Source organism: Drosophila willistoni (genome assembly GCF_018902025.1).
Source record: "Drosophila willistoni isolate 14030-0811.24 chromosome 2L unlocalized genomic scaffold, UCI_dwil_1.1 Seg72.1, whole genome shotgun sequence".
In the NCBI taxonomy this organism is placed as follows: Eukaryota; Metazoa; Arthropoda; class Insecta; order Diptera; family Drosophilidae; genus Drosophila; species Drosophila willistoni.
This window is the reverse complement of record NW_025814049.1, coordinates 3480658-3505146: the sequence shown is the minus strand read 5'-3', so window position 1 is coordinate 3505146 and position 24489 is coordinate 3480658. Positions and strand designations below refer to the sequence as shown.

General features: G+C 37.3%; 4 protein-coding genes across 12 annotated transcripts; all 4 read right to left on the bottom strand.

Moving 5' to 3' along the window:
* Positions 1–3555: 3555 nt before the first annotated feature.
* On the bottom strand, positions 3556–4403 carry LOC6637532. 3 transcript variants are annotated; one of them, XM_023176525.2, is made up of 3 exons: positions 4308–4403; positions 3860–4237; positions 3556–3808 (listed from the first exon to the last, which is right to left on the bottom strand). In XM_023176525.2, the coding sequence occupies exons 2-3, from the start codon at positions 4233–4235 to the stop codon at positions 3783–3785; spliced, it is 402 nt and encodes a 133-aa protein (XP_023032293.2). In that variant the 5' UTR covers positions 4236–4237; positions 4308–4403; the 3' UTR covers positions 3556–3782. The 3 variants fall into 3 exon arrangements, with proteins under 3 accessions (XP_023032293.2, XP_023032321.2, XP_002060696.3); XM_023176553.2 differs by having other exon boundaries at positions 3556–3774; XM_002060660.4 differs by having other exon boundaries at positions 3556–3771; positions 4308–4402.
* Positions 4404–8227: 3824 nt separating this feature from the next.
* Positions 8228–9048, bottom strand: LOC124460136. 3 transcript variants are annotated; one of them, XM_047010381.1, is made up of 3 exons: positions 8961–9048; positions 8513–8890; positions 8228–8461 (listed from the first exon to the last, which is right to left on the bottom strand). In XM_047010381.1, the coding sequence occupies exons 2-3, from the start codon at positions 8886–8888 to the stop codon at positions 8436–8438; spliced, it is 402 nt and encodes a 133-aa protein (XP_046866337.1). In that variant the 5' UTR covers positions 8889–8890; positions 8961–9048; the 3' UTR covers positions 8228–8435. The 3 variants fall into 3 exon arrangements, with proteins under 3 accessions (XP_046866337.1, XP_046866338.1, XP_046866339.1); XM_047010382.1 differs by having other exon boundaries at positions 8228–8427; XM_047010383.1 differs by having other exon boundaries at positions 8228–8424.
* Positions 9049–11583: 2535 nt separating this feature from the next.
* On the bottom strand, positions 11584–12430 carry LOC124460137 (formin-like protein 13). Of its 3 annotated transcripts, none has more exons than XM_047010384.1 (3): positions 12334–12430; positions 11886–12263; positions 11584–11834 (listed from the first exon to the last, which is right to left on the bottom strand). In XM_047010384.1, the coding sequence occupies exons 2-3, from the start codon at positions 12259–12261 to the stop codon at positions 11809–11811; spliced, it is 402 nt and encodes a 133-aa protein (XP_046866340.1). In that variant the 5' UTR covers positions 12262–12263; positions 12334–12430; the 3' UTR covers positions 11584–11808. The 3 variants fall into 3 exon arrangements, with proteins under 3 accessions (XP_046866340.1, XP_046866341.1, XP_046866342.1); XM_047010385.1 differs by having other exon boundaries at positions 11584–11800; XM_047010386.1 differs by having other exon boundaries at positions 11584–11797; positions 12334–12429.
* A 3835-nt stretch (positions 12431–16265) lies between these two features.
* LOC124460138 lies at positions 16266–17338 on the bottom strand. 3 transcript variants are annotated; one of them, XM_047010387.1, is made up of 3 exons: positions 17239–17338; positions 16812–17168; positions 16266–16760 (listed from the first exon to the last, which is right to left on the bottom strand). In XM_047010387.1, exons 2-3 carry the CDS (start codon positions 17164–17166, stop codon positions 16735–16737), a joined length of 381 nt encoding a protein of 126 aa, XP_046866343.1. In that variant the 5' UTR covers positions 17167–17168; positions 17239–17338; the 3' UTR covers positions 16266–16734. The 3 variants fall into 3 exon arrangements, with proteins under 3 accessions (XP_046866343.1, XP_046866344.1, XP_046866345.1); XM_047010388.1 differs by having other exon boundaries at positions 16266–16726; XM_047010389.1 differs by having other exon boundaries at positions 16266–16723; positions 17239–17337.
* Between the last annotated feature and the right edge of the window lie 7151 nt (positions 17339–24489).

Below are 24489 nucleotides of genomic sequence, written 5' to 3'. Positions count from 1 at the left end.
AAATTCAAATGGATCCTGTATCTATTGCAAAAACAGCTTTCTCAACTAAACATGGCCATTACGAATACACACGTATGCCATTTGGTCTTAAAAAGGATTCTTGTTTATCTGGACGACATTATAGTGGACTCCACTTCATTGGAGGAAAACATGCTATCACTCAGAAAGGTATTTAACAAACTCAGAGAAGCTAATCTTAAACTCCCACTCGACAAATGCGAATTTATGAAAAAAGAAACTGAATTCATTGGTCATATAATAACAACAGAAGGTATAAAACCTAACCCAAATAAAATCAAAGCAATTCAAAATTTTCCGATCCCTTAAAGAATACTAGCAATAGTTTGGGCAACAAAGTTTTTTAGATCATACCTTTTCGGTAGAAAGTTCGAAATTCTAAGCGACCATAAGCCTTTAGTATGGCTCAGCAATATAAAAGAACCAAATATGAAACTTCAACGATGGAGAACAAAACTAAATGAGTTTGATTACAAAATTAAATATTTACCCGGCAAAGAAAATCACGTAGCAGATGCCCTTTCCATAATTAAAACAGATGAAAACTTTTTAGGATCAACAGACAGCACCGCAGCTACAATGCATAGTGCTCATGAAGATAATAGAGATTATCCCATATTCCAACAAGCCTTTATTGAAATAATACGATCGAACGCAAATACAAAAACCTGGAAATCAACATTAAGTTAGAGTACATTAAAACGTTTGCACAATTCAAAGAAATAATCCTAAAACAACACAAAGAATTATTACATCCAGGAATCGAAAAAACAATTCATTTGTTTAAAGAAAAATATTATTTCCCCGATTTTCAAAACCTAATTCAAAACATTATTAACGAATGCTCAGTATGCAATATCGCAAAGACAGAAAATAGAAATTCAAAACTAACTTTTGAAATAACACCAGAAACTTTTAATATCATTTTAATATTTACATGATCGACAATTTACAATTCCTTTCATGCATTGACATTTACTCCAAATTTGCAACACTTGTAGAAGTAAAATCTAGAGATTGGTTAGAAGCCAAGAGAGCAATTATGAAAGTATTCAGCATTTCTGTGTATAGCACTAAAAAATTGGCCACAAGAAGAAAATGTAAGGTTAGAAATTACAACAAGTAAAAACGGCATTTCAGACTTAGAAAGATTTCATAAAACAGTAAATGAAAAACTCAGAAATATAAATAGTGAAAATGACATCGAAGATATATTAATCAAATTTGAAAAAATACATATTTTTTGTACGATTGAATGCCATAATAAAAATGCTTCTTTCTTTACGGAATTTATAGCCCTAAACTAAACACAAAATAATTTTTCTATGCGTCCCATTGTACTTAGTAGAAAGCAGAAAAGTCCCAATTATATTGCCCGTAACGTGTGCTCCGATCCGATTAATATTTCCGTAATTTTCATGGTCATTGTCGCGTGTGTCCTCAGTATTATTAGTATCAGTACAGTGTAGTCCGTTCTGTAATTTTGGATCTAATAAAATATTCTTATTAATCTTTTGATTTTCGAAAGCGACCCATTTTCTCCCTCCCCGCGAAGTTCGTTTTCCTCTTTCTCCCTCCCCGCAAAATTCGGGATTTGGCCGCCCCTCTGTCAACAAGTTCGGGGACGATCGCTCGATCGACCCAAAAAGGTCGTTTATGACCCGTCATAAAACTCGAGACGCACAAAATTTTGTGTGCGTCCAGTCCAAAAAATGACCGTTTTCTCTGCCCAGCATCTGCAGGTAAAGAGCCACGGGAGTAAACAGAGCCACTACATACCCACCCTTGCTTTATGAGGTCGGAGAAGCTTCCTTCTGCGTGTTATATACATTTTGGCGACATTAATATATTATTTCACTCTACGGGTGCATGGTATAAAAAAACCAGCTCTGATGAGAAGAAATTTAATTTTGAAGGCCCTGAAGGCCCTTTAACTCTTAATTCTAATTAAGGCTGTTTCTTTACCGGAATGTCTATTTAGTGGTTCGATTAAAAAAAATGTCAATCTCTTAACCCGGATCCGTGACGGATGAATCCGAGTTGTACAACCCGTGTAGAATATAGAAGCCCACGTACAAAATTTCAGCTCTGTTCAAATTTTCAGTGAACGAACACGGGTATATCAATTCGTCTCGTCATGCTGAACAAGTTTACATGTGGAGTTTTACTTACAAGTCAATTATAGTCTAGGGGGTTTAAATGAAAATACGACTAAATAGAGATTATAAGATGTCAAATGACAATCGACGTTTGGCTTGGTTCGTCTTTAGCGTCCGACCATGAGCTTTTTTAGCAGCCGTCTATGGTACTCGACTCGACCTTGCATCCGACTATGACGCAGGACCTCAAAACAGGTCCGTGTTGTTCGACGCGCAAAAACCAGCTCTCTTGTCGTCAACTCTTTGATCGTCTATTCCAGGGCCCGGCACAAGGAGAGCACTTAAAAAAATGTAGCTGCATTTGCTTGTGTGCGTATGTTGCTTTGCAAAATGAAAATTGACAAAATTTTGTCTTTAATCAAGAAACGATTTTTTTTGACGCAATGAAAAGATGGGGAAAACAAAGCAGCTATCAATTTTTTCATGTGTGTTCTCTCAACAAAGCGACATAGATCTGCTTGCGTCGAATTGCTGAAGAAAACAACATCCACCCTTGCTCTTGATTTCATTGTGTTAGGACTTCGACAGCTGTTCGGTTACACGCATTAGAGGTGCCGAACGTATCCGTCCCCCGGGGGATATGAGTGCCGGGAGCTGGTGCATTCTCACACGCTCACGTTCTCTCTTTGATCGTCGTCTCGTCTCTCGTCTTCGCGTATAGTGGGATTGATGCACATCGCAAATGCACATAATAATTCCTTGATTATTATTCCTATGCCCTTTTCTAAGGGTATATTAAAACGCCAGTCTTGGACAACGACTGAAATTTTGTGTTGGAAACTTAAAATAAGCAAGTCTTTCCTCACCAGTATCACTATAATGACCGATCGCTTCTATAACGGCTAGTGGTCTGAACAGATATTCCCAATAACTCCACCTAACCCTTTAGAAAAGCTTAGACGCCAAGATAAGCAAAGTCTCACTGCAAGTACTTTGTGTTTTACAACATGCATTAAGCTAGTTTAGATGAATTCATCAAAAACAGATGCATCTAAATTTTAGTCCTGTTCTGTTGCCATTTCACTGCTAAGTTCGGCAAGAACTTAGGAGGTCGATATAGGCAACATTTATATGCGATTTCGAAGTAAATGTTATAGAAAGAAAATACCAAACGTTTTTAAATGTGTGTAATTTACAACAAGTTTGTATTTATTCGAACTTTTGTGGATTTGCTTTAACAGAATAGCAAATGTGAATAAGTACTCGATGATCCCCCACTGAACTAACGAGCATTATAACACCGCTTGTCCAAACCTTCAAAGAGAACAGTCGTGTCGCGCTTGATTGAAGTTATATATTTTGTAATCTCAGCTTAATGCGTGTATTCGCTTTTGTGCTAAACATAGCAACATTTTTGTACAAAAAAAAATGCCAAACGTTTTTAAGTGTGTAATTTACAACAAATTTATATTTATTCGAACTTTTGTGGATTTGCTTTAACAGAACAACAAATGTGAATAAGTACTCGATGATCCCCCACAGAACTAACGAGCATTATAACACCGCTTGACCAACAAGGCAAGAATAATTTGTATGTGTATGAGTAAGTGTAGGCGTATTGCATGTGTACTGTAATCTAATGCTTATGAAAAGTCTACATCAAATTTAGGTTTCCAAAATAAATGAAGCACCTGTAAATGATCGATCAATGCTCAATACATTTCGAATAGACAATTTCTTACCTTTGTTCACTTCGAACAATTTGTGGGTGGTCATCAACCCATTCGATTGGGATCCCGCAGGGATCAAGTCATCCTGCTTCCAGTTTTCGATATCTTCATCGGCATCCACTTCGTTGTCCATTTCATCCTCATCGTCACCTTCCTTATCACTAGTAGAATTACTCTTCTTAAGCTTCACCCACAAGACTCTAGCAGTATAGATGGCAACAGCAGCAGCAGTCAGCCAGGCACTTGATTGGATACCCATTGCTCCAGACTTTTTTGTAGTCGTTGCGGCGGCAGCGGCAGCGGCAGCGGCGGTTGTTGTTGCTGCTTCTGAGCCGCTTGGTGGTGGAGGTGGTGGTGTTGTTGTTGCTGTTTGACCATTGGCTACCATTGCTAAATAGAATAAAGTTATTGTTAATACCCTTTTCCCTGTTTAGTCCTTAGTGATCGCTGCAAAACTTACTGAATATATATGTAGATACTTATTTAAATTGTTATCTGATTTTTATACTGTTGTTTGCTGTTTGAGCAATGAGGATTGAATGAATAATTTGGCTGGGAAAGCGACATACGTTTAGTTTTGAAATATTCTGGCTTGCTGAGTGAACTACAAAACATTGCTTTCTACTAAGTACAATGGGACGCATAGACCAAATGCAAGGAAAAATTATTTAGTAATATTATGGTGAATGTCATTTGTTCAAATTTGTTTTTACCTTCTTTCCAAACAAATGGAATTACATATTTTTTGTACGATTGAATGCCATAATAAAAAATGCTTCTTTCTTTACGGAATTTATAGCCCTAAACTAAACACAAAATAATTTTTCTATGCGTCCCATTGTACTTAGTAGAAAGCAGAAAAGTCTCAATTATATTGCCCGTAACGTGTGCTCCGATCCGATTAATATTTCCGTAATTTGCATGGTCATTGTCGCGTGTGTCCTCAGTATTATTAGTATCAGTACAGTGTAGTCCGTTCTGTAATTTTGGATATAATAAAATATTCTTATTAATCTAATAGTTGTAAGAGTGTTCAAAGCTAATTCTAGAAAAAAAAAAGAGGGCGTCTAACGGTTAGACACGATAGAAGTGAAACCTTCCGTAAAACAAACTGAGAGAGAATGAGACGAAAGCAGCATTAGGAGCGGGATAATTATAGGTTCATTATAATATTGCTATAAAGGTCATGTTTTATTTTCTTCATTTTATTATTATTCATCCTCAATGTTTTCAATTTCTACAAATGATACGAGTGGCTTATGATAGCTAAAATATGATACAAATGCTTTGGTTTCGATGTTGTCAACATATCTTTGAAATACCGCGTCAATTGTTGTTTTTGATCGTGTTGTTGATTCAGTGCGATTGTTACACATTTTTAAACTGAATGTTGTATTGAGAAAGTCAATTAAAGGAACCGCTGTGTCCAATGCAAAATTTACGTTAAAATCGCCACTTAAAATCATTGGAACTTTATCGTAATCTTTTCTAAGTATCCGCGATACTTCTGGTGTATACTTTATTAAATTTTCATGAATGAATTCCGTGATGCTATTTATTGATTGATTCGGTGAAATATAAATTGCCACAATCAAAACTGTTTTTCCATTGCTCAATCTGGTTTCGCATGCACATATTTCTCCCACTTTAGAGAGCTGAACAGACAGTGATTCTAGTTGCTGTGCATTCATTCATTGTATATTTTGTGATACATTTTTATTTACTTTTTATACCCTTGCAGAGGGTATTGTAAAATTGGTCAGATGTTCGTAACGCCTAGAAGGAGGCGTTTACGACCTGAGAAGCTGAGTTGATATATCTGTCCGTCCGTCTGTGCGTATGCGTTTTACTCAGCCGTCTTAAGAGCTATCGGGATGAAATCTTTTTTTGGGGTTTTTTATTACCCGGGTACGATAGAGTATGAAAATCCTTAGGATCGGACCACTATATCATATAGGTCTAGAAGAAAACATTTTGCGGACATGGCTATATCAACTCAGCTTCTCATGCTGATCAAGAATTTATATACTTTATGGGGTCGTAAAGTGACCAATTTTACAATACCCTCTGCAAGGGTATAAAAAGTAAATAAAAAGTAAATAAAAATGTATCACAAAAAAATATATAAATATATAAAAAGCATTATGAATAAAAAGCATTATGAAAAACTTCGACCAAGCTGGGAGTCGAACCCCGGCCACCCGCTCGCCAAGCGAGCACACTAACTAAAGAACTCGACGGCAATTTACAAAGTGTCGACGAAGCTCTGACTCTACAATTCCTTCTTTGTACAAAGGATTAAGTTTGTTACCCAGCCGTTTGTTGCGTCCCATTGTACTTAGTAGAAAGCTGAAAAGTCCGAGTTATATTGCCCGTAACGTGTGCTTCAGTTATCCGATCCGATTAAAATTTCAGGATCTAATGTTTTATATAATAAACTATCATAGTAGTAAATTTCATAGCCATACTCCAATTTCTTCAACTATTTTTCATCTACTACTATATGACGTAGTAGTCCGCTCCTGAAAATTTACACCTGAAAATTTTCATTCTTTATCTTACCCGAGTTATCAAATTCTTCCCTTTTGGACCGCTTAGTAAAATACATTTATACGTATACTGTGCATGTCTCTAGTCCGATTTCAATAAAATTTGATTTTCGAAAGCGACCCATTTTCTCCCTCCCCGCAAAATTCGGGATTTGGCCGCCCCTCTGTCAACAAGTTCGGGGACGATCGCTCGATCGACCCAAAAAGGTCGTTTATGACCCGTCATAAAACTCGAGACGCACAAATTTTTGTGTGCGTCCAGTCCAAAAAATGACCGTTTTCTCTGCCCAGCATCTGCAGGTAAAGAGCCACGGGAGTAAACAGAGCCACTACATACCCACCCTTGCTTTATGAGGTCGGAGAAGCTTCCTTCTGCGTGTTATATACATTTTGGCGACATTAATATATTATTTCACTCTACGGGTGCATGGTATAAAAAAAACACCTCTGATGAGAAGAAATTTAATTTTGAAGGCCCTGAAGGCCCTTTAACTCTTAATTCTAATTAAGGCTGTTTCTTTACCGGAATGTCTATTTAGTGGTTCGAGTCAAAAAAATTTCAATCTCTTAACCCGGATCCGTGACGGATGAATCCGAGTTGTACAACCCGTGTAGAATATAGAAGCCCACGTACAAAATTTCAGCTCTGTTCAAATTTTCAGTGAACGAACACGGGTATATCAATTCGTCTCGTCATGCTGAACAAGTTTACATGTGGAGTTTTACTTACAAGTCAATTATAGTCTAGGGGGTTTAAATGAAAATACGACTAAATAGAGATTATAAGATGTCAAATGACAATCGACGTTTGGCTCGGTTCGTCTTTAGCGTCCGACCATGAGCTTTTTTAGCAGCCGTCTATGGTACTCGACTCGACCTTGCATCCGACTATGACGCAGGACCTCAAAACAGGTCCGTGTTGTTCGACGCGCAAAAACCAGCTCTCTTGTCGTCAACTCTTTGATCGTCTATTCCAGGGCCCGGCACAAGGAGAGCACTTAAAAAAATGTAGCTGCATTTGCTTGTGTGCGTATGTTGCTTTGCAAAATGAAAATTGACAAAATTTTGTCTTTAATCAAGAAACGATTTTTTTTGACGCAATGAAAAGATGGGGAAAACAAAGCAGCTATCAATTTTTTCATGTGTGTTCTCTCAACAAAGCGACATAGATCTGCTTGCGTCGAATTGCTGAAGAAAACAACATCCACCCTTGCTCTTGATTTCATTGTGTTAGGACTTCGACAGATGTTCGGTTACACGCATTAGAGGTGCCGAACGTATCCGTCCCCCGGGGGATATGAGTGCCGGGAGCTGGTGCATTCTCACACGCTCACGTTCTCTCTTTGATCGTCGTCTCGTCTCTCGTCTTCGCGTATAGTGGGATTGATGCACATCGCAAATGCACATAATAATTCCTTGATTATTATTCCTATGCCCTTTTCTAAGGGTATATTAAAACGCCAGTCTTGGACAACGACTGAAATTTTGTGTTGGAAACTTAAAATAAGAAAGTCTTTCCTCACCAGTATCACTATAATGACCGATCGCTTCTATAACGGCTAGTGGTCTGAACAGATATTCCCAATAACTCCACCTAACCCTTTAGAAAAGCTTAGACGCCAAGATAAGCAAAGTCTCACTGCAAGTACTTTGTGTTTTACAACATGCATTAAGCTAGTTTAGATGAATTCATCAAAAACAGATGCATCTAAATTTTAGTCCTGTTCTGTTGCCATTTCACTGCTAAGTTCGGCAAGAACTTAGGAGGTCGATATAGGCAACATTTTTATGCGATTTCGAAGTAAATGTTATAGAAAGAAAATACCAACCGTTTTTAAATGTGTGTAATTTACAACAAATTTATATTTATTCGCACTTTTGTGGATTTGCTTTAACAGAAGAACAAATGTGAATAAGTACTCGATGATCCCCCACAGAACTAACGAGCATTATAACACCGATTTGTATGTGTATGTGTAAGTGTAGGCGTATTGCATGTGTACTGTATGTCTAATGCTTATGAAAAGTCTACTTCCAATTTAGTTTTCGAAAATAAATGAAGCACCTGTAAATGATCTATCAATGCTCAATACATTTCGAATAGACAATTTCTTACCTTTGTTCACTTCGAACAATTTGTGGGTGGTCCTCAACCCATTCGATTGGGATCCCGCAGGGATCAAGTCATCCAGCTTCAAGTTTTCGATATCTTCATCGGCATCCACTTCGTTGTCCATTTCATCATCATCGTCACCTTCCTTATCTCTAGTAGAATTACTCTTCTTAAGCTTCACCCACAAGACTCTAGCAGTATAGATGGCAACAGCAGCAGCAGTCAGCCAGGCACTTGATTGGATACCCATTGCTCCAGACTTTTTTGTAGTCGTTGCGGCGGCAGCGGCAGCGGCAGCGGCGGTTGTTGTTGCTGCTTCTGAGCCGCTTGGTGGTGGAGGTGGTGGTGTTGTTGTTGCTGTTTGACCATTGGCTACCATTGCTAAATAGAATAAAGTTATTGTTAATACCCTTTTCCCTGTTTAGTCCTTAGTGATCGCTGCAAAACTTACTGAATATATATGTAGATACTTATTTAAATTGTTATCTGATTTTTATACTGTTGCTTGCTGTTTGAGCAATGAGGATTGAATGAATAATTTGGCTGGGAAAGCGACATACGTTTAGTTTTGAAATATTCTGGCTTGCTGAGTGAACTACAAAACATTGCTTTCTACTAAGTACAATGGGACGCATAGACCAAATGCAAGGAAAAATTATTTAGTAATATTATGGTGAATGTCATTTGTTCAAATTTGTTTTTACCTTCTTTCCAAACAAATGGAATTACATATTTTTTGTACGATTGAATGCCATAATAAAAAATGCTTCTTTCTTTACGGAATTTATAGCCCTAAACTAAACACAAAATAATTTTTCTATGCGTCCCATTGTACTTAGTAGAAAGCAGAAAAGTCCCAATTATATTGCCCGTAACGTGTGCTCCGATCCGATTAATATTTCCGTAATTTTCATGGTCATTGCCGCGTGTGTCCTCAGTATTATTAGTATCAGTACAGTGTAGTCCGTTCTGTAATTTTGGATCTAATAAAATATTCTTATTAATCTTTTGATTTTCGAAAGCGACTCATTTTCTCCCTCCCCGCGAAGTTCGTTTTCCTCTTTCTCCCTCCCCGCAAAATTCGGGATTTGGCCGCCCCTCTGTCTACAAGTTCGGGGACGATCGCTCGATCGACCCAAAAAGGTCGTTTATGACCCGTCATAAAACTCGAGACGCACAAATTTTTGTGTGCGTCCAGTCCAAAAAATGACCGTTTTCTCTGCCCAGCATCTGCAGGTAAAGAGCCACGGGAGTAAACAGAGCCACTACATACACACCCTTGCTTTATGAGGTCGGAGAAGCTTCCTTCTGCGTGTTATATACATTTTGGCGACATTAATATATTATTTCACTCTACGGGTGGATGGTATAAAAAAAACACCTCTGATGAGAAGAAATTTAATTTTGAAGGCCCTGATGAGTACAATTATAACTCCTTCAGTTATGGTACATGCGAGCTTCAATATTTAACTCTTAATTCTAATTAAGGCTGTTTCTTTACCGGAATGTCTATTTAGTGGTTCGATTAAAAAAAATGTCAATCTCTTAACCCGGATCCGTGACGGATGAATCCGAGTTGTACAACCCGTGTAGAATATAGAAGCCCACGTACAAAATTTCAGCTCTGTTCAAATTTTCAGTGAACGAACACGGGTATATCAATTCGTCTCGTCATGCTGAACAAGTTTACACGTGGAGTTTTACTTACAAGTCAATTATAGTCTAGGGGGTTTAAATGAAAATACGACTAAATAGAGATTATAAGATGTCAAATGACAATCGACGTTTGGCTCGGTTCGTCTTTAGCGTCCGACCATGAGCTTTTTTAGCAGCCGTCTATGGTACTCGACTCGACCTTGCATCCGACTATGACGCAGGACCTCAAAACAGGTCCGTGTTGTTCGACGCGCAAAAACCAGCTCTCTTGTCGTCAACTCTTTGATCGTCTATTCCAGAGCCCGGCACAAGGAGAGCACTTAAAAAAATGTAGCTGCATTTGCTTGTGTGCGTATGTTGCTTTGCAAAATGAAAATTGACAAAATTTTGTCTTTAATCAAGAAACGATTTTTTTTGACGCAATGAAAAGATGGGGAAAACAAAGCAGCTATCAATTTTTTCATGTGTGTTCTCTCAACAAAGCGACATAGATCTGCTTGCGTCGAATTGCTGAAGAAAACAACATCCACCCTTGCTCTTGATTTCATTGTGTTAGGACTTAGACAGCTGTTCGGTTACACGCATTAGAGGTGCCGAACGTATCCGTCCCCCGGGGGATATGAGTGCCGGGAGCTGGTGCATTCTCACACGCTCACGTTCTCTCTTTGATCGTCGTCTCGTCTCTCGTCTTCGTGTATAGTGGGATTGATGCACATCGCAAATGCACATAATAATTCCTTGATTATTATTCCTATGCCCTTTTCTAAGGGTATATTAAAACGCCAGTCTTGGACAACGACTGAAATTTTGTGTTGGAAACTTAAAATAAGAAAGTCTTTCCTCACCAGTATCACTATAATGACCGATCGCTTCTATAACGGCTAGTGGTCTGAACAGATATTCCCAATAACTCCACCTAACCCTTTAGAAAAGCTTAGACGCCAAGATAAGCAAAGTCTCACTGCAAGTACTTTGTGTTTTACAACATGCATTAAGCTAGTTTAGATGAATTCATCAAAAACAGATGCATCTAAATTTTAGTCCTGTTCTGTTGCCATTTCACTGCTAAGTTCGGCAAGAACTTAGGAGGTCGATATAGGCAACATTTTTATGCGATTTCGAAGTAAATGTTATAGAAAGAAAATACCAACCGTTTTTAAATGTGTGTAATTTACAACAAGTTTGTATTTATTCGAACTTTTGTGGATTTGCTTTAACAGAATAGCAAATGTGAATAAGTACTCGATGATCCCCCACTGAACTAACGAGCATTATAACACCGCTTGTCCAAACCTTCAAAGAGAACAGTCGTGTCGCGCTTGATTGAAGTTATATATTTTGTAATCTCAGCTTAATGCGTGTATTCGCTTTTGTGCTAAACATAGCAACATTTTTGTAGAAAAATAATGCCAAACGTCTTTAAGTGTGTAATTTACAACAAATTTGTATTTATTCGAAATTTTATGGATTTGCTTTAACAGAACAACAAATGTAAATAAGTACTCGATGATCCCCCACAGAACTAACGAGCATTATAACACCGATTGACCAACAAGGCAAGAATAATTTGTATGTGTATGAGTAAGTGTAGGCGTATTGCATGTGTACTGTAATCTAATGCTTATGAAAAGTCTACTTCAAATTTAGGTTTCCAAAATAAATGAAGCACCTGTAAATGATCGATCAATGCTCAATACATTTCGAATAGACAATTTCTTACCTTTGTTCACTTCGAACAATTTGTGGGTGGTCCTCAACCCATTCGATTGGGATCCCGCAGGGATCAAGTCATCCTGCTTCCAGTTTTCGATATCTTCATCGGCATCCACTTCGTTGTCCATTTCATCCTCATCGTCACCTTCCTTATCACTAGTAGAATTACTCTTCTTAAGCTTCACCCACAAGACTCTAGCAGTATAGATGGCAACAGCAGCAGCAGTCAGCCAGGCACTTGATTGGATACCCATTGCTCCAGACTTTTTTGTAGTCGTTGAGGCGGCAGCGGCAGCGGCAGCGGCGGTTGTTGTTGCTGCTTCTGAGCCGCTTGGTGGTGGAGGTGGTGGTGTTGTTGTTGCTGTTTGACCATTGGCTACCATTGCTAAATAGAATAAAGTTATTGTTAATACCCTTTTCCCTGTTTAGTCCTTAGTGATCGCTGCAAAACTTACTGAATATATATGTAGATACTTATTTAAATTGTTATCTGATTTTTATACTGTTGTTTGCTGTTTGAGCAATGAGGATTGAATGAATAATTTGGCTGGGAAAGCGACATACGTTTAGTTTTGAAATATTCTGGCTTGCTGAGTGAACTACAAAACATTGCTTTCTACTAAGTACAATGGGACGCATAGACCAAATGCAAGGAAAAATTATTTAGTAATATTATGGTGAATGTCATTTGTTCAAATTTGTTTTTACCTTCTTTCCAAACAAATGGAATTACATATTTTTTGTACGATTGAATGCCATAATAAAAAATGCTTCTTTCTTTACGGAATTTATAGCCCTAAACTAAACACAAAATAATTTTTCTATGCGTCCCATTGTACTTAGTAGAAAGCAGAAAAGTCCCAATTATATTGCCCGTAACGTGTGCTCCGATCCGATTAATATTTCCGTAATTTTCATGGTCATTGCCGCGTGTGTCCTCAGTATTATTAGTATCAGTACAGTGTAGTCCGTTCTGTAATTTTGGATCAAATAAAATATTCTTATTAATCTAATAGTTGTAAGAGTGTTCAAAGCTAATTTTAGAAAAAAAAAAAGAGGGCGTCTAACGGTTAGACACGATAGAAGTGAAACCTTCCGTAAAACAAACTGAGAGAGAATGAGACAAAAGCAGCATTAGGAGCGGGATAATTATAGGTTCATTATAATATTGCTATAAAGGTCATGTTTTATTTTCTTCATTTTATTATTATTCATCCTCAATGTTTTCAATTTCTACAAATGATACGAGTGGCTTATGATAGCTAAAATATGATACAAATGCTTTGGTTTCGATGTTGTCAACATATCTTTGAAATACCGCGTCAATTGTTGTTTTTGATCGTGTTGTTGATTCAGTGCGATTTGTTACACATTTTTAAACTGAATGTTGTATTGAGAAAGTCAATTAAAGGAACCGCTGTGTCCAATGCAAAATTTACGTTAAAATCGCCACTTAAAATCATTGGAACTTTATCGTAATCTTTTTTAAGTATCCGCGATACTTCTGGTGTATACTTTATTAAATTTTCATGAATGAATTCCGTGATGCTATTTATTGATTGATTCGGTGAAATATAAATTGCCACAATCAAAACTGTTTTTCCATTGCTCAATCTGGTTTCGCATGCACATATTTCTCCCACTTTAGAGAGCTGAACAGACAGTGATTCTAGTTGCTGTGCATTCATTCATTGTATATTTTGTGATACATTTTTATTTACTTTTTATACCCTTGCAGAGGGTATTGTAAAATTGGTCAGATGTTCGTAACGCATAGAAGGAGGCGTTTACGACCTGAGAAGCTGAGTTGATATAGCCATGTCCATCTGTCCGTCCGTCTGTGCGTATGCGTTTTACTCAGCCGTCTTAAGAGCTATCGGGATGAAATCTTTTTTTGGGGTTTTTTATTACCCGGGTAAGATAGAGTATGAAAATCCTTAGGATCGGACCACTATATCATATAGGTCTAGAAGAAAACATTTTGCGGACATGGCTATATCAACTCAGCTTCTCATGCTGATCAAGAATTTATATACTTTATGGGGTCGTAAAGTGACCAATTTTACAATACCCTCTGCAAGGGTATAAAAAGTAAATAAAAAGTAAATAAAAATGTATCACAAAAAAATATATAAATATATAAAAAGCATTATGAATAAAAAGCATTATGAAAAACTTCGACCAAGCTGGGAGTCGAACCCCGGCCACCCGCTCGCCAAGCGAGCACACTAACTAAAGAACTCGACGGCAATTTACAAAGTGTCGACGAAGCTCTGACTCTACAATTCCTTCTTTGTACAAAGGATTAAGTTTGTTACCCAGCCGTTTGTTGCGTCCCATTGTACTTAGTAGAAAGCTGAAAAGTCCGAGTTATATTGCCCGTAACATGTGCTTTAGTTATCCGATCCGATTAAAATTTCAGGATTTAATGTTTTATATAATAAACTATCATAGTAGTAAATTTCATAGCCATACTCCAATTTCTTCAACTATTTTTCATCTACTACTATATGACGTAGTAGTCCGCTCCTGAAAATTTACACCTGAAAATTTTCATTCTTTATCTTACCCGAGTTATCAAATTCTTCCCTTTTGGACCGCTTAGTAAAATACATTTATACGTATACTGTGCATGTCTCTAGTCCGATTTCAATAAAATTTGATTTTCGAAAGCGACCCATTTTCTCCCTCCCCGCAAAATTCGGGATTTGGCCGCCCCTCTGTCTACAAGTTCGGGGACGATCGCTCGATCGACCCAAAAAGGTCGTTTATGACCCGTCATAAAACTCGAGACGCACAAAATTTTGTGTGCGTCCAGTCCAAAAAATGACCGTTTTCTCTGCGCAGCATCTGCAGGTAAAGAGCCACGGGAGTAAACAGAGCCACTACATACCCACCCTTGCTTTATGAGGTCGGAGAAGCTTCCTTCTGCGTGTTATATACATTTTGGCGACATTAATATATTATTTCACTCTACGGGTGCATGGTATAAAAAAAACACCTCTGATGAGAAGAAATTTAATTTTGAAGGCCCTGAAGGCCCTTTAACTCTTAATTCTAATTAAGGCTGTTTCTTTACCGGAATGTCTATTTAGTGGTTCGAGTCAAAAAAATTTCAATCTCTTAACCCGGATCCGTGACGGATGAATCCGAGTTGTACAACCCGTGTAGAATATAGAAGCCCACGTACAAAATTTCAGCTCTGTTCAAATTTTCAGTGAACGAACACGGGTATATCAATTCGTCTCGTCATGCTGAACAAGTTTACATGTGGAGTTTTACTTACAAGTCAATTATAGTCTAGGGGGTTTAAATGAAAATACGACTAAATAGAGATTATAAGATGTCAAATGACAATCGACGTTTGGCTCGGTTCGTCTTTAGCGTCCGACCATGAGCTTTTTTAGCAGCCGTCTATGGTACTCGACTCGACCTTGCATCCGACTATGACGCAGGACCTCAAAACAGGTCCGTGTTGTTCGACGCGCAAAAACCAGCTCTCTTGTCGTCAACTCTTTGATCGTCTATTCCAGGGCCCGGCACAAGGAGAGCACTTAAAAAAATGTAGCTGCATTTGCTTGTGTGCGTATGTTGCTTTGCAAAATGAAAATTGACAAAATTTTGTCTTTAATCAAGAAACGATTTTTTTTGACGCAATGAAAAGATGGGGAAAACAAAGCAGCTATCAATTTTTTCATGTGTGTTCTCTCAACAAAGCGACATAGATCTGCTTGCGTCGAATTGCTGAAGAAAACAACATCCACCCTTGCTCTTGATTTCATTGTGTTAGGACTTCGACAGATGTTCGGTTACACGCATTAGAGGTGCCGAACGTATCCGTCCCCCGGGGGATATGAGTGCCGGGAGCTGGTGCATTCTCACACGCTCACGTTCTCTCTTTGATCGTCGTCTCGTCTCTCGTCTTCGCGTATAGTGGGATTGATGCACATCGCAAATGCACATAATAATTCCTTGATTATTATTCCTATGCCCTTTTCTAAGGGTATATTAAAACGCCAGTCTTGGACAACGACTGAAATTTTGTGCTGGAAACTTAAAATAAGAAAGTCTTTCCTCACCAGTATCACTATAATGACCGATCGCTTCTATAACGGCTAGTGGTCTGAACAGATATTCCCAATAACTTCACCTAACCCTTTAGAAAAGCTTAGACGCCAAGATAAGCAAAGTCTCACTGCAAGTACTTTGTGTTTTACAACATGCATTAAGCTAGTTTAGATGAATTCATCAAAAACAGATGCATCTAAATTTTAGTCCTGTGCTGTTGCCATTTCACTGCTAAGTTCGGCAAGAACTTAGGAGGTCGATATAGGCAACATTTTTATGCGATTTCGAAGTAAATGTTATAGAAAGAAAATACCAAACGTTTTTAAATGTGTGTAATTTACAACAACTTTGTATTTATTCGAACTTTTGTGGATTTGCTTTAACAGAATAGCAAATGTGAATACGTACTCGATAATCCCCACAGAACTAACGAGCATTATAACACCGCTTGTCCAAACCTTCAAAGAGAACAGTCGTGTCGCGCTTGATTGAAGTTATATATTTTGTAATCTCAGCTTAATGCGTGTATTCGCTTTTGTGCTAAACATAGCAACATTTTTGTAGAAAAAAAAATGCCAAACGTTTTTAAGTGTGTAATTTACAACAAATTTATATTTATTCGAACTTTTGTGGATTTGCTTTAACAGAAGAACAAATGTGAATAAGTACTCGATGATCCCCCACAGAACTAACGAGCATTATAACACCGATTTGTATGTGTATGTGTAAGTGTAGGCGTATTGCATGTGTACTGTATGTCTAATGCTTATGAAAAGTCTACTTCAAATTTAGGTTTCCAAAATAAATGAAGCACCTGTAAATGATCTATCAATGCTCAATACATTTCGAATAGACAATTTCTTACCTTTGTTCACTTCGAACAATTTGTGGGTGGTCATCAACCCATTCGATTGGGATCCCGCAGGGATCAAGTCATCCAGCTTCAAGTTTTCGATATCTTCATCGGCATCCACTTCGTTGTCCATTTCGTCCTCATCGTCACCTTCCTTATCTCTAGTAGAATTACTCTTCTTAAGCTTCACCCACAAGACTCTAGCAGTATAGATGGCAACAGCAGCAGCAGTCAGCCAGGCACTTGATTGGATACCCATTGCTCCAGACTTTTTTGTAGTCGTTGCGGCGGCAGCGGCAGCGGCGGTTGTTGTTGCTGCTTCTGAGTCGCTTGGTGGTGATGCTTGTGCTGAAGATATTCCACTCATTGCTAAATAGAATAAAGTTATTGTTAATACCCTTTTCCCTGTTTAGTCCTTAGTGATCGCTGCAAAACTTACTGAATATATATGTAGATACTTATTTAAATTGTTATCTGATTTTTATACTGTTGTTTGCTGTTTGAGCAATGAGGATTGAATGAATAATTTGGCTGGGAAAGCGACATACGTTTAGTTTTGAAATATTCTGGCTTGCTGAGTGAACTACAAAACATTGCTTTCTACTAAGTACAATGGGACGCATAGACCAAATGCAAGGAAAAATTATTTAGTAATATTATGGTGAATGTCATTTGTTCAAATTTGTTTTTACCTTCTTTCCAAACAAATGGAATTACATATTTTTTGTACGATTGAATGCCATAATAAAAAATGCTTCTTTCTTTACGGAATTTATAGCCCTAAACTAAACACAAAATAATTTTTCTATGCGTCCCATTGTACTTAGTAGAAAGCAGAAAAGTCCCAATAATATTGCCCGTAACGTGTGCTCCGATCCGATTAATATTTCTGTAATTTTCATGGTCATTGTCGCGTGTGTCCTCAGTATTATTAGTATCAGTACAGTGTAGTCCGTTCTGTAATTTTGGATATAATAAAATATTCTTATTAATCTAATAGTTGTAAGAGTGTGCAAAGCTAATTCTAGAAAAAAAAACAATTTTTTAAGGTTTTATTTTAGATTGTCCTTATGGACCTCCCTCCCCTTTATGATAACATTAGTTCGAAGCTCTGACTCTACAATTCCTTCTTTGTACAAAGGATTAAGTTTGTTACCCAGCCGTTTGTTGCGTCCCATTGTACTTAGTAGAAAGCTGAAAAGTCCGAGTTATATTGCCCGTAACGTGTGCTTTAGTTATCCGATCCGATTAAAATTTCAGGATCTAATGTTTTATATAATAAACTATCATAGTAGTAAATTTCATAGCCATACTCCAATTTCTTCAACTATTTTTCATCTACTACTATATGACGTAGTAGTCCGCTCCTGAAAATTTTCATTCTTTATCTTACCCGAGTTATCAAATTCTTCCCTTTTGGACCGCTTAGTAAAATAACAATCGTGGTCCCACAGAAATAATCGAAACCCCAATTGTTGAAAAAATTGAGTCCCAAATTATTAACAAAATTGATACTCCAATATTTACAGCTGAGAAAAACCCCTCGCTATATCCCAATGTATCCGCCAGGCAGGCTATTTTTTTTAGGATGGGCGAGTCATATATCCAACGTCAATACCCAAAACCTTATACATTTTTCGCCCCCTAAAATCAAACTTTAAGGTAAACATCCTTTTTTTTTTATAAACAATTGGACACTTGCAATATTAATTGTCCCCCTAAAAGTCAAAAGCGTGAGAACGCTAATTCAGCATTAAAATTCGGTGCAATCAAATTGCACCAATATCGATCACGCCACTAAAGGGCTCGCAAGTTTAGCCTATAAAAATCATAGAAGCAAACATCGGCTATGCCGAAGTTTATATACCCTTGCAGTCCTTGGTAATAATAATTTTACATGTTCAAAATTTGTTTTCTGCAACTCAATTCATCAATATACAATCAAAACAATTTTACTCTCTATTTTACAATTTGTTCTTCTTCTTCCCTTATTCCCAAAGCAAAGCAACGCACGCATACACATACAGTTCATGTAGCGTTGCGTCTGTGTGTGTTATATTTATCCGATCACATTCATATTTTGGGATCTGGGGTTTTATATCCAATATTAGCACATATGTAAATTTCATAGCATACTCTCATTTTTATGAAAATGTTTCTTCTAGTTCTTCTAGAGCTACATGATATAGTGGTCCGATCCTTATGGTTTTCATACTTTATTTTTCCCGGGTAATAAAAAACCCCGAAAAAAAATTTCAGCCCGATAGCTCTTAAGACGGCTGAGTAAAACGCATACGCACAGACGGACGGACGGACGGACAGACGGACATGGCTATATCGAGTCAGCTTCTCATGCTGATCAAGAATATATATACTTTATGGGGTCGGAAACGTCTCCCTCTGTGCGTTACAAACATCTGACCAATTTTATAATACCCTCTGTAAGGGTATACATATTACTCTAAGACATCTTTGTACTTTAGTTTTAAGTATTCATGCATTAAATAAAATCCCGTCTTTTAACTCAACAAAAACAATATCTTTTTTTCGAGTCTGGAGAGACCAGATATATAATTGGCGCAGTCGGTAGGATCGGTAAAAGTGAACTTGTTATTCTATCCGTGTGACACATAGAATTATCCGTGCGTTACATAGAATTAGTGAATAATCACTATAAAACTCCGATCCGACATCAAGAACTTACGGGAACGCTCAAAAGTCTACAACAGTGAAAAATATTTACGCCAACTGTGCGCGGAAATATCAACTGTGGGTTGCAACCAAAAAATTCCAATTGTGGAACAAAAACGCCAACTGTGCGCGGAAATGTGAACTGTGTGTTACAACCATAAACTATAATTGTGGAACAAAACGGCAACTTGTGTGCGAATAAAATAAAACACCACCAAAAAACAAAATGGCCGTAGAACTCACCGAAGCCCACCTCAATCAAGCACTGTCTTCGTTAGGACTGGTGGCAAACTATGATGGAACACCAGAGAATCTGACATCATTCATAAGGAGGATAGTTTTCATCATGCACCTATATCCAACCCATGGCAACATAACATAACGTTCAGCGCAATCGAGATGCAGCTCACTGGAGAGGCACAACGACTCTCGCAAATTGGACAAGCCAACACCTGGCCGGAACTAAGATCATTCCTCATCAATGAATTGAAAACGCAGACCCCATGTGACGAACTTCTTCGACGCCTCTACAACACCAACTATACAGGAAACCTTCGTAGGTTTGTAACGGAATTAGAAGATAAATCCTATATTATCACAAACAAGCTTAGTCTTGAAAACGATGCAAATAACACTACTCTTTATACAAATGCTTTAAATAACACTATAAAAGATGTAATAAACAAAAAATTACCCGATAGATTATTTATGACGTTAGCTAGATATGATATAACCAAAGTTAGCAAGCTGAAACAAGTAGCTCAAAGAGAAGGGTTATACGAGGATAGTATAACAGAAATCAGAGAATCAAATCAAAGCCAAAGTCAAGACCAAAAAAGTGGAAAATCTTTTCTACCCAATAGTACAACTCCGTCTCAAACAAAACCATCCGATATAACACAAAAACTTTTCCAAGATGTTCAACAAAAATTAAATAGTGACAGGGCTCAAAATCCAATGAGTTATCAACAGGAAAATAATTATCCAAAAAATAACGTAGCAAACCAGCCTACAAAAAGACAAAGAGAAAGTAATAGTGGAATTAGCAAAATGGACAAATCAGCGATTGAAAATGAAATAATAGAAAGCAATGAGTATAGATTCGACCATTTAAACAACGAAGAAACACAAAAACTTAAAGAAAGTCTTGTACGAATTCAGTGACATTCAGTACCGCGAAGGTGAAAATTTGACTTTCACGAGTACAATAAAGCACTCTATTCATACAAAACATGAGGACCCAATTTATAAACGTCCATACAAATTTGATATAGAAATCAACAAAGAAATAAATGAAATGATCGAACAGGGTATCATTCGAAAGTCGAACTCACCCTACTGTTCACCAATTTGGATCGTTCCAAAAAAACGAGATGCTTCCAACAAACAAAAATTCAGATTAGTCATTGACTACCGAAATTTAAATGAAGTCACAATAGATGACAAATTCCCAATTACAGTCATGGATGAAATTCTCGACAAACTGGGAAAATGCCTATACTTTACCACCATTGATTTATCTAAGGGACTTCATCAAATTCAAATGGATCCTGTATCTATTGCAAAAACAGCTTTCTCAACTAAACATGGCCATTACGAATACACACGTATGCCAATTGGTCTTAAAAATGCCCCGGTAACATTCCAAAGATGCATGAATAATCTTTTGGAAGACCTTATTTATAAGGATTCTTGTTTATCTGGACGACTTTATAGTGTACTCCACTTCATTGGAGGAAAACATACAATCACTCAGAAAGGTATTTAACAAACTCAGAGAAGCTAATCTTAAACTCCAACTCGACAAATGCGAATTTATGAAAAAAGTAACAGAATTTCTTGGTCATATAATAACAACAGAAGGTATAAAACCTAACCCAAATAAAATCAAAGCAATTCAAAATTTTCCGATCCCTTAAACTCCAAAAGAAATAAAATCATTCTGAGGATTATGCGGATTCTTCCGGAAATTCATACCAAACTTTGCACATATTGCAAAACCTTTAACTCTTGAATTAAAGAAAGGAGCTAAAATTAACGTAAATGACCCACGTTATATTTCATCCTTTGAAAAATTAAAATATCTTCTTATGAACGACCCTATACTTGCATATCCCGATTTCAAAAAACCATTTCTTCTAACCACAGATGCTAGCAATATAGCTTTAGGTGCGTTCATCTTACAGGACCATTGACCTATTTCTTACGCAAGCAGAACGTTGAACGAACATGAGATCAATTATTCAGCTATAGAAAAAGAATTAATAGCAATAGTTTGGGCAACAAAGTTTTTTAGATCATACCTTTTCGGTAGAAAGTTCGAAATTCTAAGCGACCATAAGCCTTTAGTATGGCTCAGCAATATAAAAGAACCAAATATGAAACTTCAACGATGGAGAACAAAACTAAATGAGTTTGATTACAAAATTAAATATTTACCCGGCAAAGAAAATCACGTAGCAGATGCCCTTTCCATAATTAAAACAGATGAAAACTTTTTAGGATCAACAGACAGCACCGCAGCTACAATGCATAGTGCGCATGAAGATAATAGAAACTACATTCTAATAGTAGAAAAACCCTTAATTATTTCAACAGGCAAATAGAATTCATTAGAGGTTCAGAAGACAAAGCAGAAACAAGAACTTATTTTTATAAATCAAACATATGCAATATCGCAAAGACAGAAAATAGAAATTCAAAACTAACTTTTGAAATAACACCAGAAACTTTTAATATCATTTTAATATTTACATGATCGACAATTTACAATTCCTTTCATGCATTGACATTTACTCCAAATTTGCAACACTTGTAGAAGTAAAATCTAGAGATTGGTTAGAAGCCAAGAGAGCAATTATGAAAGTATTCAGCATTTCTGTGTATAGCACTAAAAAATTGGCCACAAGAAGAAAATGTAAGGTTAGAAATTACAACAAGTAAAAACGGCATTTCAGACTTAGAAAGATTTCATAAAACAGTAAATGAAAAACTCAGAAATATAAATAGTGAAAATGACATCGAAGATATATTAATCAAATTTGAAAAAATACATATTTTTTGTACGATTGAATGCCATAATAAAAATGCTTCTTTCTTTACGGAATTTATAGCCCTAAACTAAACACAAAATAATTTTTCTATGCGTCCCATTGTACTTAGTAGAAAGCAGAAAAGTCCCAATTATATTGCCCGTAACGTGTGCTCCGATCCGATTAATATTTCCGTAATTTTCATGGTCATTGTCGCGTGTGTCCTCAGTATTATTAGTATCAGTACAGTGTAGTCCGTTCTATAATTTTGGATCTAATAAAATATTCTTATTAATCTTTTGATTTTCGAAAGCGACCCATTTTCTCCCTCCCCGCGAAGTTCGTTTTCCTCTTTCTCCCTCCCCGCAAAATTCGGGATTTAGCCGCCCCTCTGTCAACAAGTTCGGGGACGATCGCTCGATCGACCCAAAAAGGTCGTTTATGACCCGTCATAAAACTCGAGACGCACAAAATTTTGTGTGCGTCCAGTCCAAAAAATGACCGTTTTCTCTGCCCAGCATCTGCAGGTAAAGAGCCACGGGAGTAAACAGAGCCACTACATACCCACCCTTGCTTTATGAGGTCGGAGAAGCTTCCTTCTGCGTGTTATATACATTTTGGCGACATTAATATATTATTTCACTCTACGGGTGCATGGTATAAAAAAACCAGCTCTGATGAGAAGAAATTTAATTTTGAAGGCCCTGAAGGCCCTTTAACTCTTAATTCTAATTAAGGCTGTTTCTTTACCGGAATGTCTATTTAGTGGTTCGATTAAAAAAAATGTCAATCTCTTAACCCGGATCCGTGACGGATGAATCCGAGTTGTACAACCCGTGTAGAATATAGAAGCCCACGTACAAAATTTCAGCTCTGTTCAAATTTTCAGTGAACGAACACGGGTATATCAATTCGTCTCGTCATGCTGAACAAGTTTACATGTGGAGTTTTACTTACAAGTCAATTATAGTCTAGGGGGTTTAAATGAAAATACGACTAAATAGAGATTATAAGATGTCAAATGACAATCGACGTTTGGCTCGGTTCGTCTTTAGCGTCCGACCATGAGCTTTTTTAGCAGCCGTCTATGGTACTCGACTCGACCTTGCATCCGACTATGACGCAGGACCTCAAAACAGGTCCGTGTTGTTCGACGCGCAAAAACCAGCTCTCTTGTCGTCAACTCTTTGATCGTCTATTCCAGGGCCCGGCACAAGGAGAGCACTTAAAAAAATGTATGTAGCTTTGCAAAATGAAAATTGACAAAATTTTGTCTTTAATCAAGAAACGATTTTTTTTTGACGCAATGAAAAGATGGGGAAAACAAAGCAGCTATCAATTTTTTCATGTGTGTTCTCTCAACAAAGCGACATAGATCTGCTTGCGTCGAATTGCTGAAGAAAACAACATCCACCCTTGCTCTTGATTTCATTGTGTTAGGACTTCGACAGCTGTTCGGTTACACGCATTAGAGGTGCCGAACGTATCCGTCCCCCGGGGGATATGAGTGCCGGGAGCTGGTGCATTCTCACACGCTCACGTTCTCTCTTTGATCGTCGTCTCGTCTCTCGTCTTCGCGAATTGATCAAAAACAGATGCATCTAAATTTTAGTCCTGTTCTGTTGCCATTTCACTGCTAAGTTCGGCAAGAACTTAGGAGGTCGATATAGGCAACATTTTTATGCGATTTCGAAGTAAATGTTATAGAAAGAAAATACCAACCGTTTTTAAATGTGTGTAATTTACAACAAGTTTGTATTTATTCGAACTTTTGTGGATTTGCTTTAACAGAATAGCAAATGTGAATACGTACTCGATAATCCCCACAGAACTAACGAGCATTATAACACCGCTTGTCCAAACCTTCAAAGAGAACAGTCGTGTCGCGCTTGATTGAAGTTATATATTTTGTAATCTCAGCTTAATGCGTGTATTCGCTTTTGTGCTAAACATAGCAACATTTTTGT

Coding starts and splice junctions, on each gene's coding strand:
- LOC6637532 (XM_023176525.2), bottom strand. CDS start 4,235: ATGGTAGCCAATGGTCAAACAGCAACAACAACACCACCACCTCCACCA. Junction 3,809..3,859: donor ATTGTTCGAAGTGAACAAAG/GTAAGAAATTGT, acceptor GATCATTTACAG/GTGCTTCATTTATTTTGGAA.
- LOC124460136 (XM_047010381.1), bottom strand. CDS start 8,888: ATGGTAGCCAATGGTCAAACAGCAACAACAACACCACCACCTCCACCA. Junction 8,462..8,512: donor ATTGTTCGAAGTGAACAAAG/GTAAGAAATTGT, acceptor GATCATTTACAG/GTGCTTCATTTATTTTCGAA.
- LOC124460138 (XM_047010387.1), bottom strand. CDS start 17,166: ATGAGTGGAATATCTTCAGCACAAGCATCACCACCAAGCGACTCAGAA. Junction 16,761..16,811: donor ATTGTTCGAAGTGAACAAAG/GTAAGAAATTGT, acceptor GATCATTTACAG/GTGCTTCATTTATTTTGGAA.
- LOC124460137 (XM_047010384.1), bottom strand. CDS start 12,261: ATGGTAGCCAATGGTCAAACAGCAACAACAACACCACCACCTCCACCA. Junction 11,835..11,885: donor ATTGTTCGAAGTGAACAAAG/GTAAGAAATTGT, acceptor GATCATTTACAG/GTGCTTCATTTATTTTGGAA.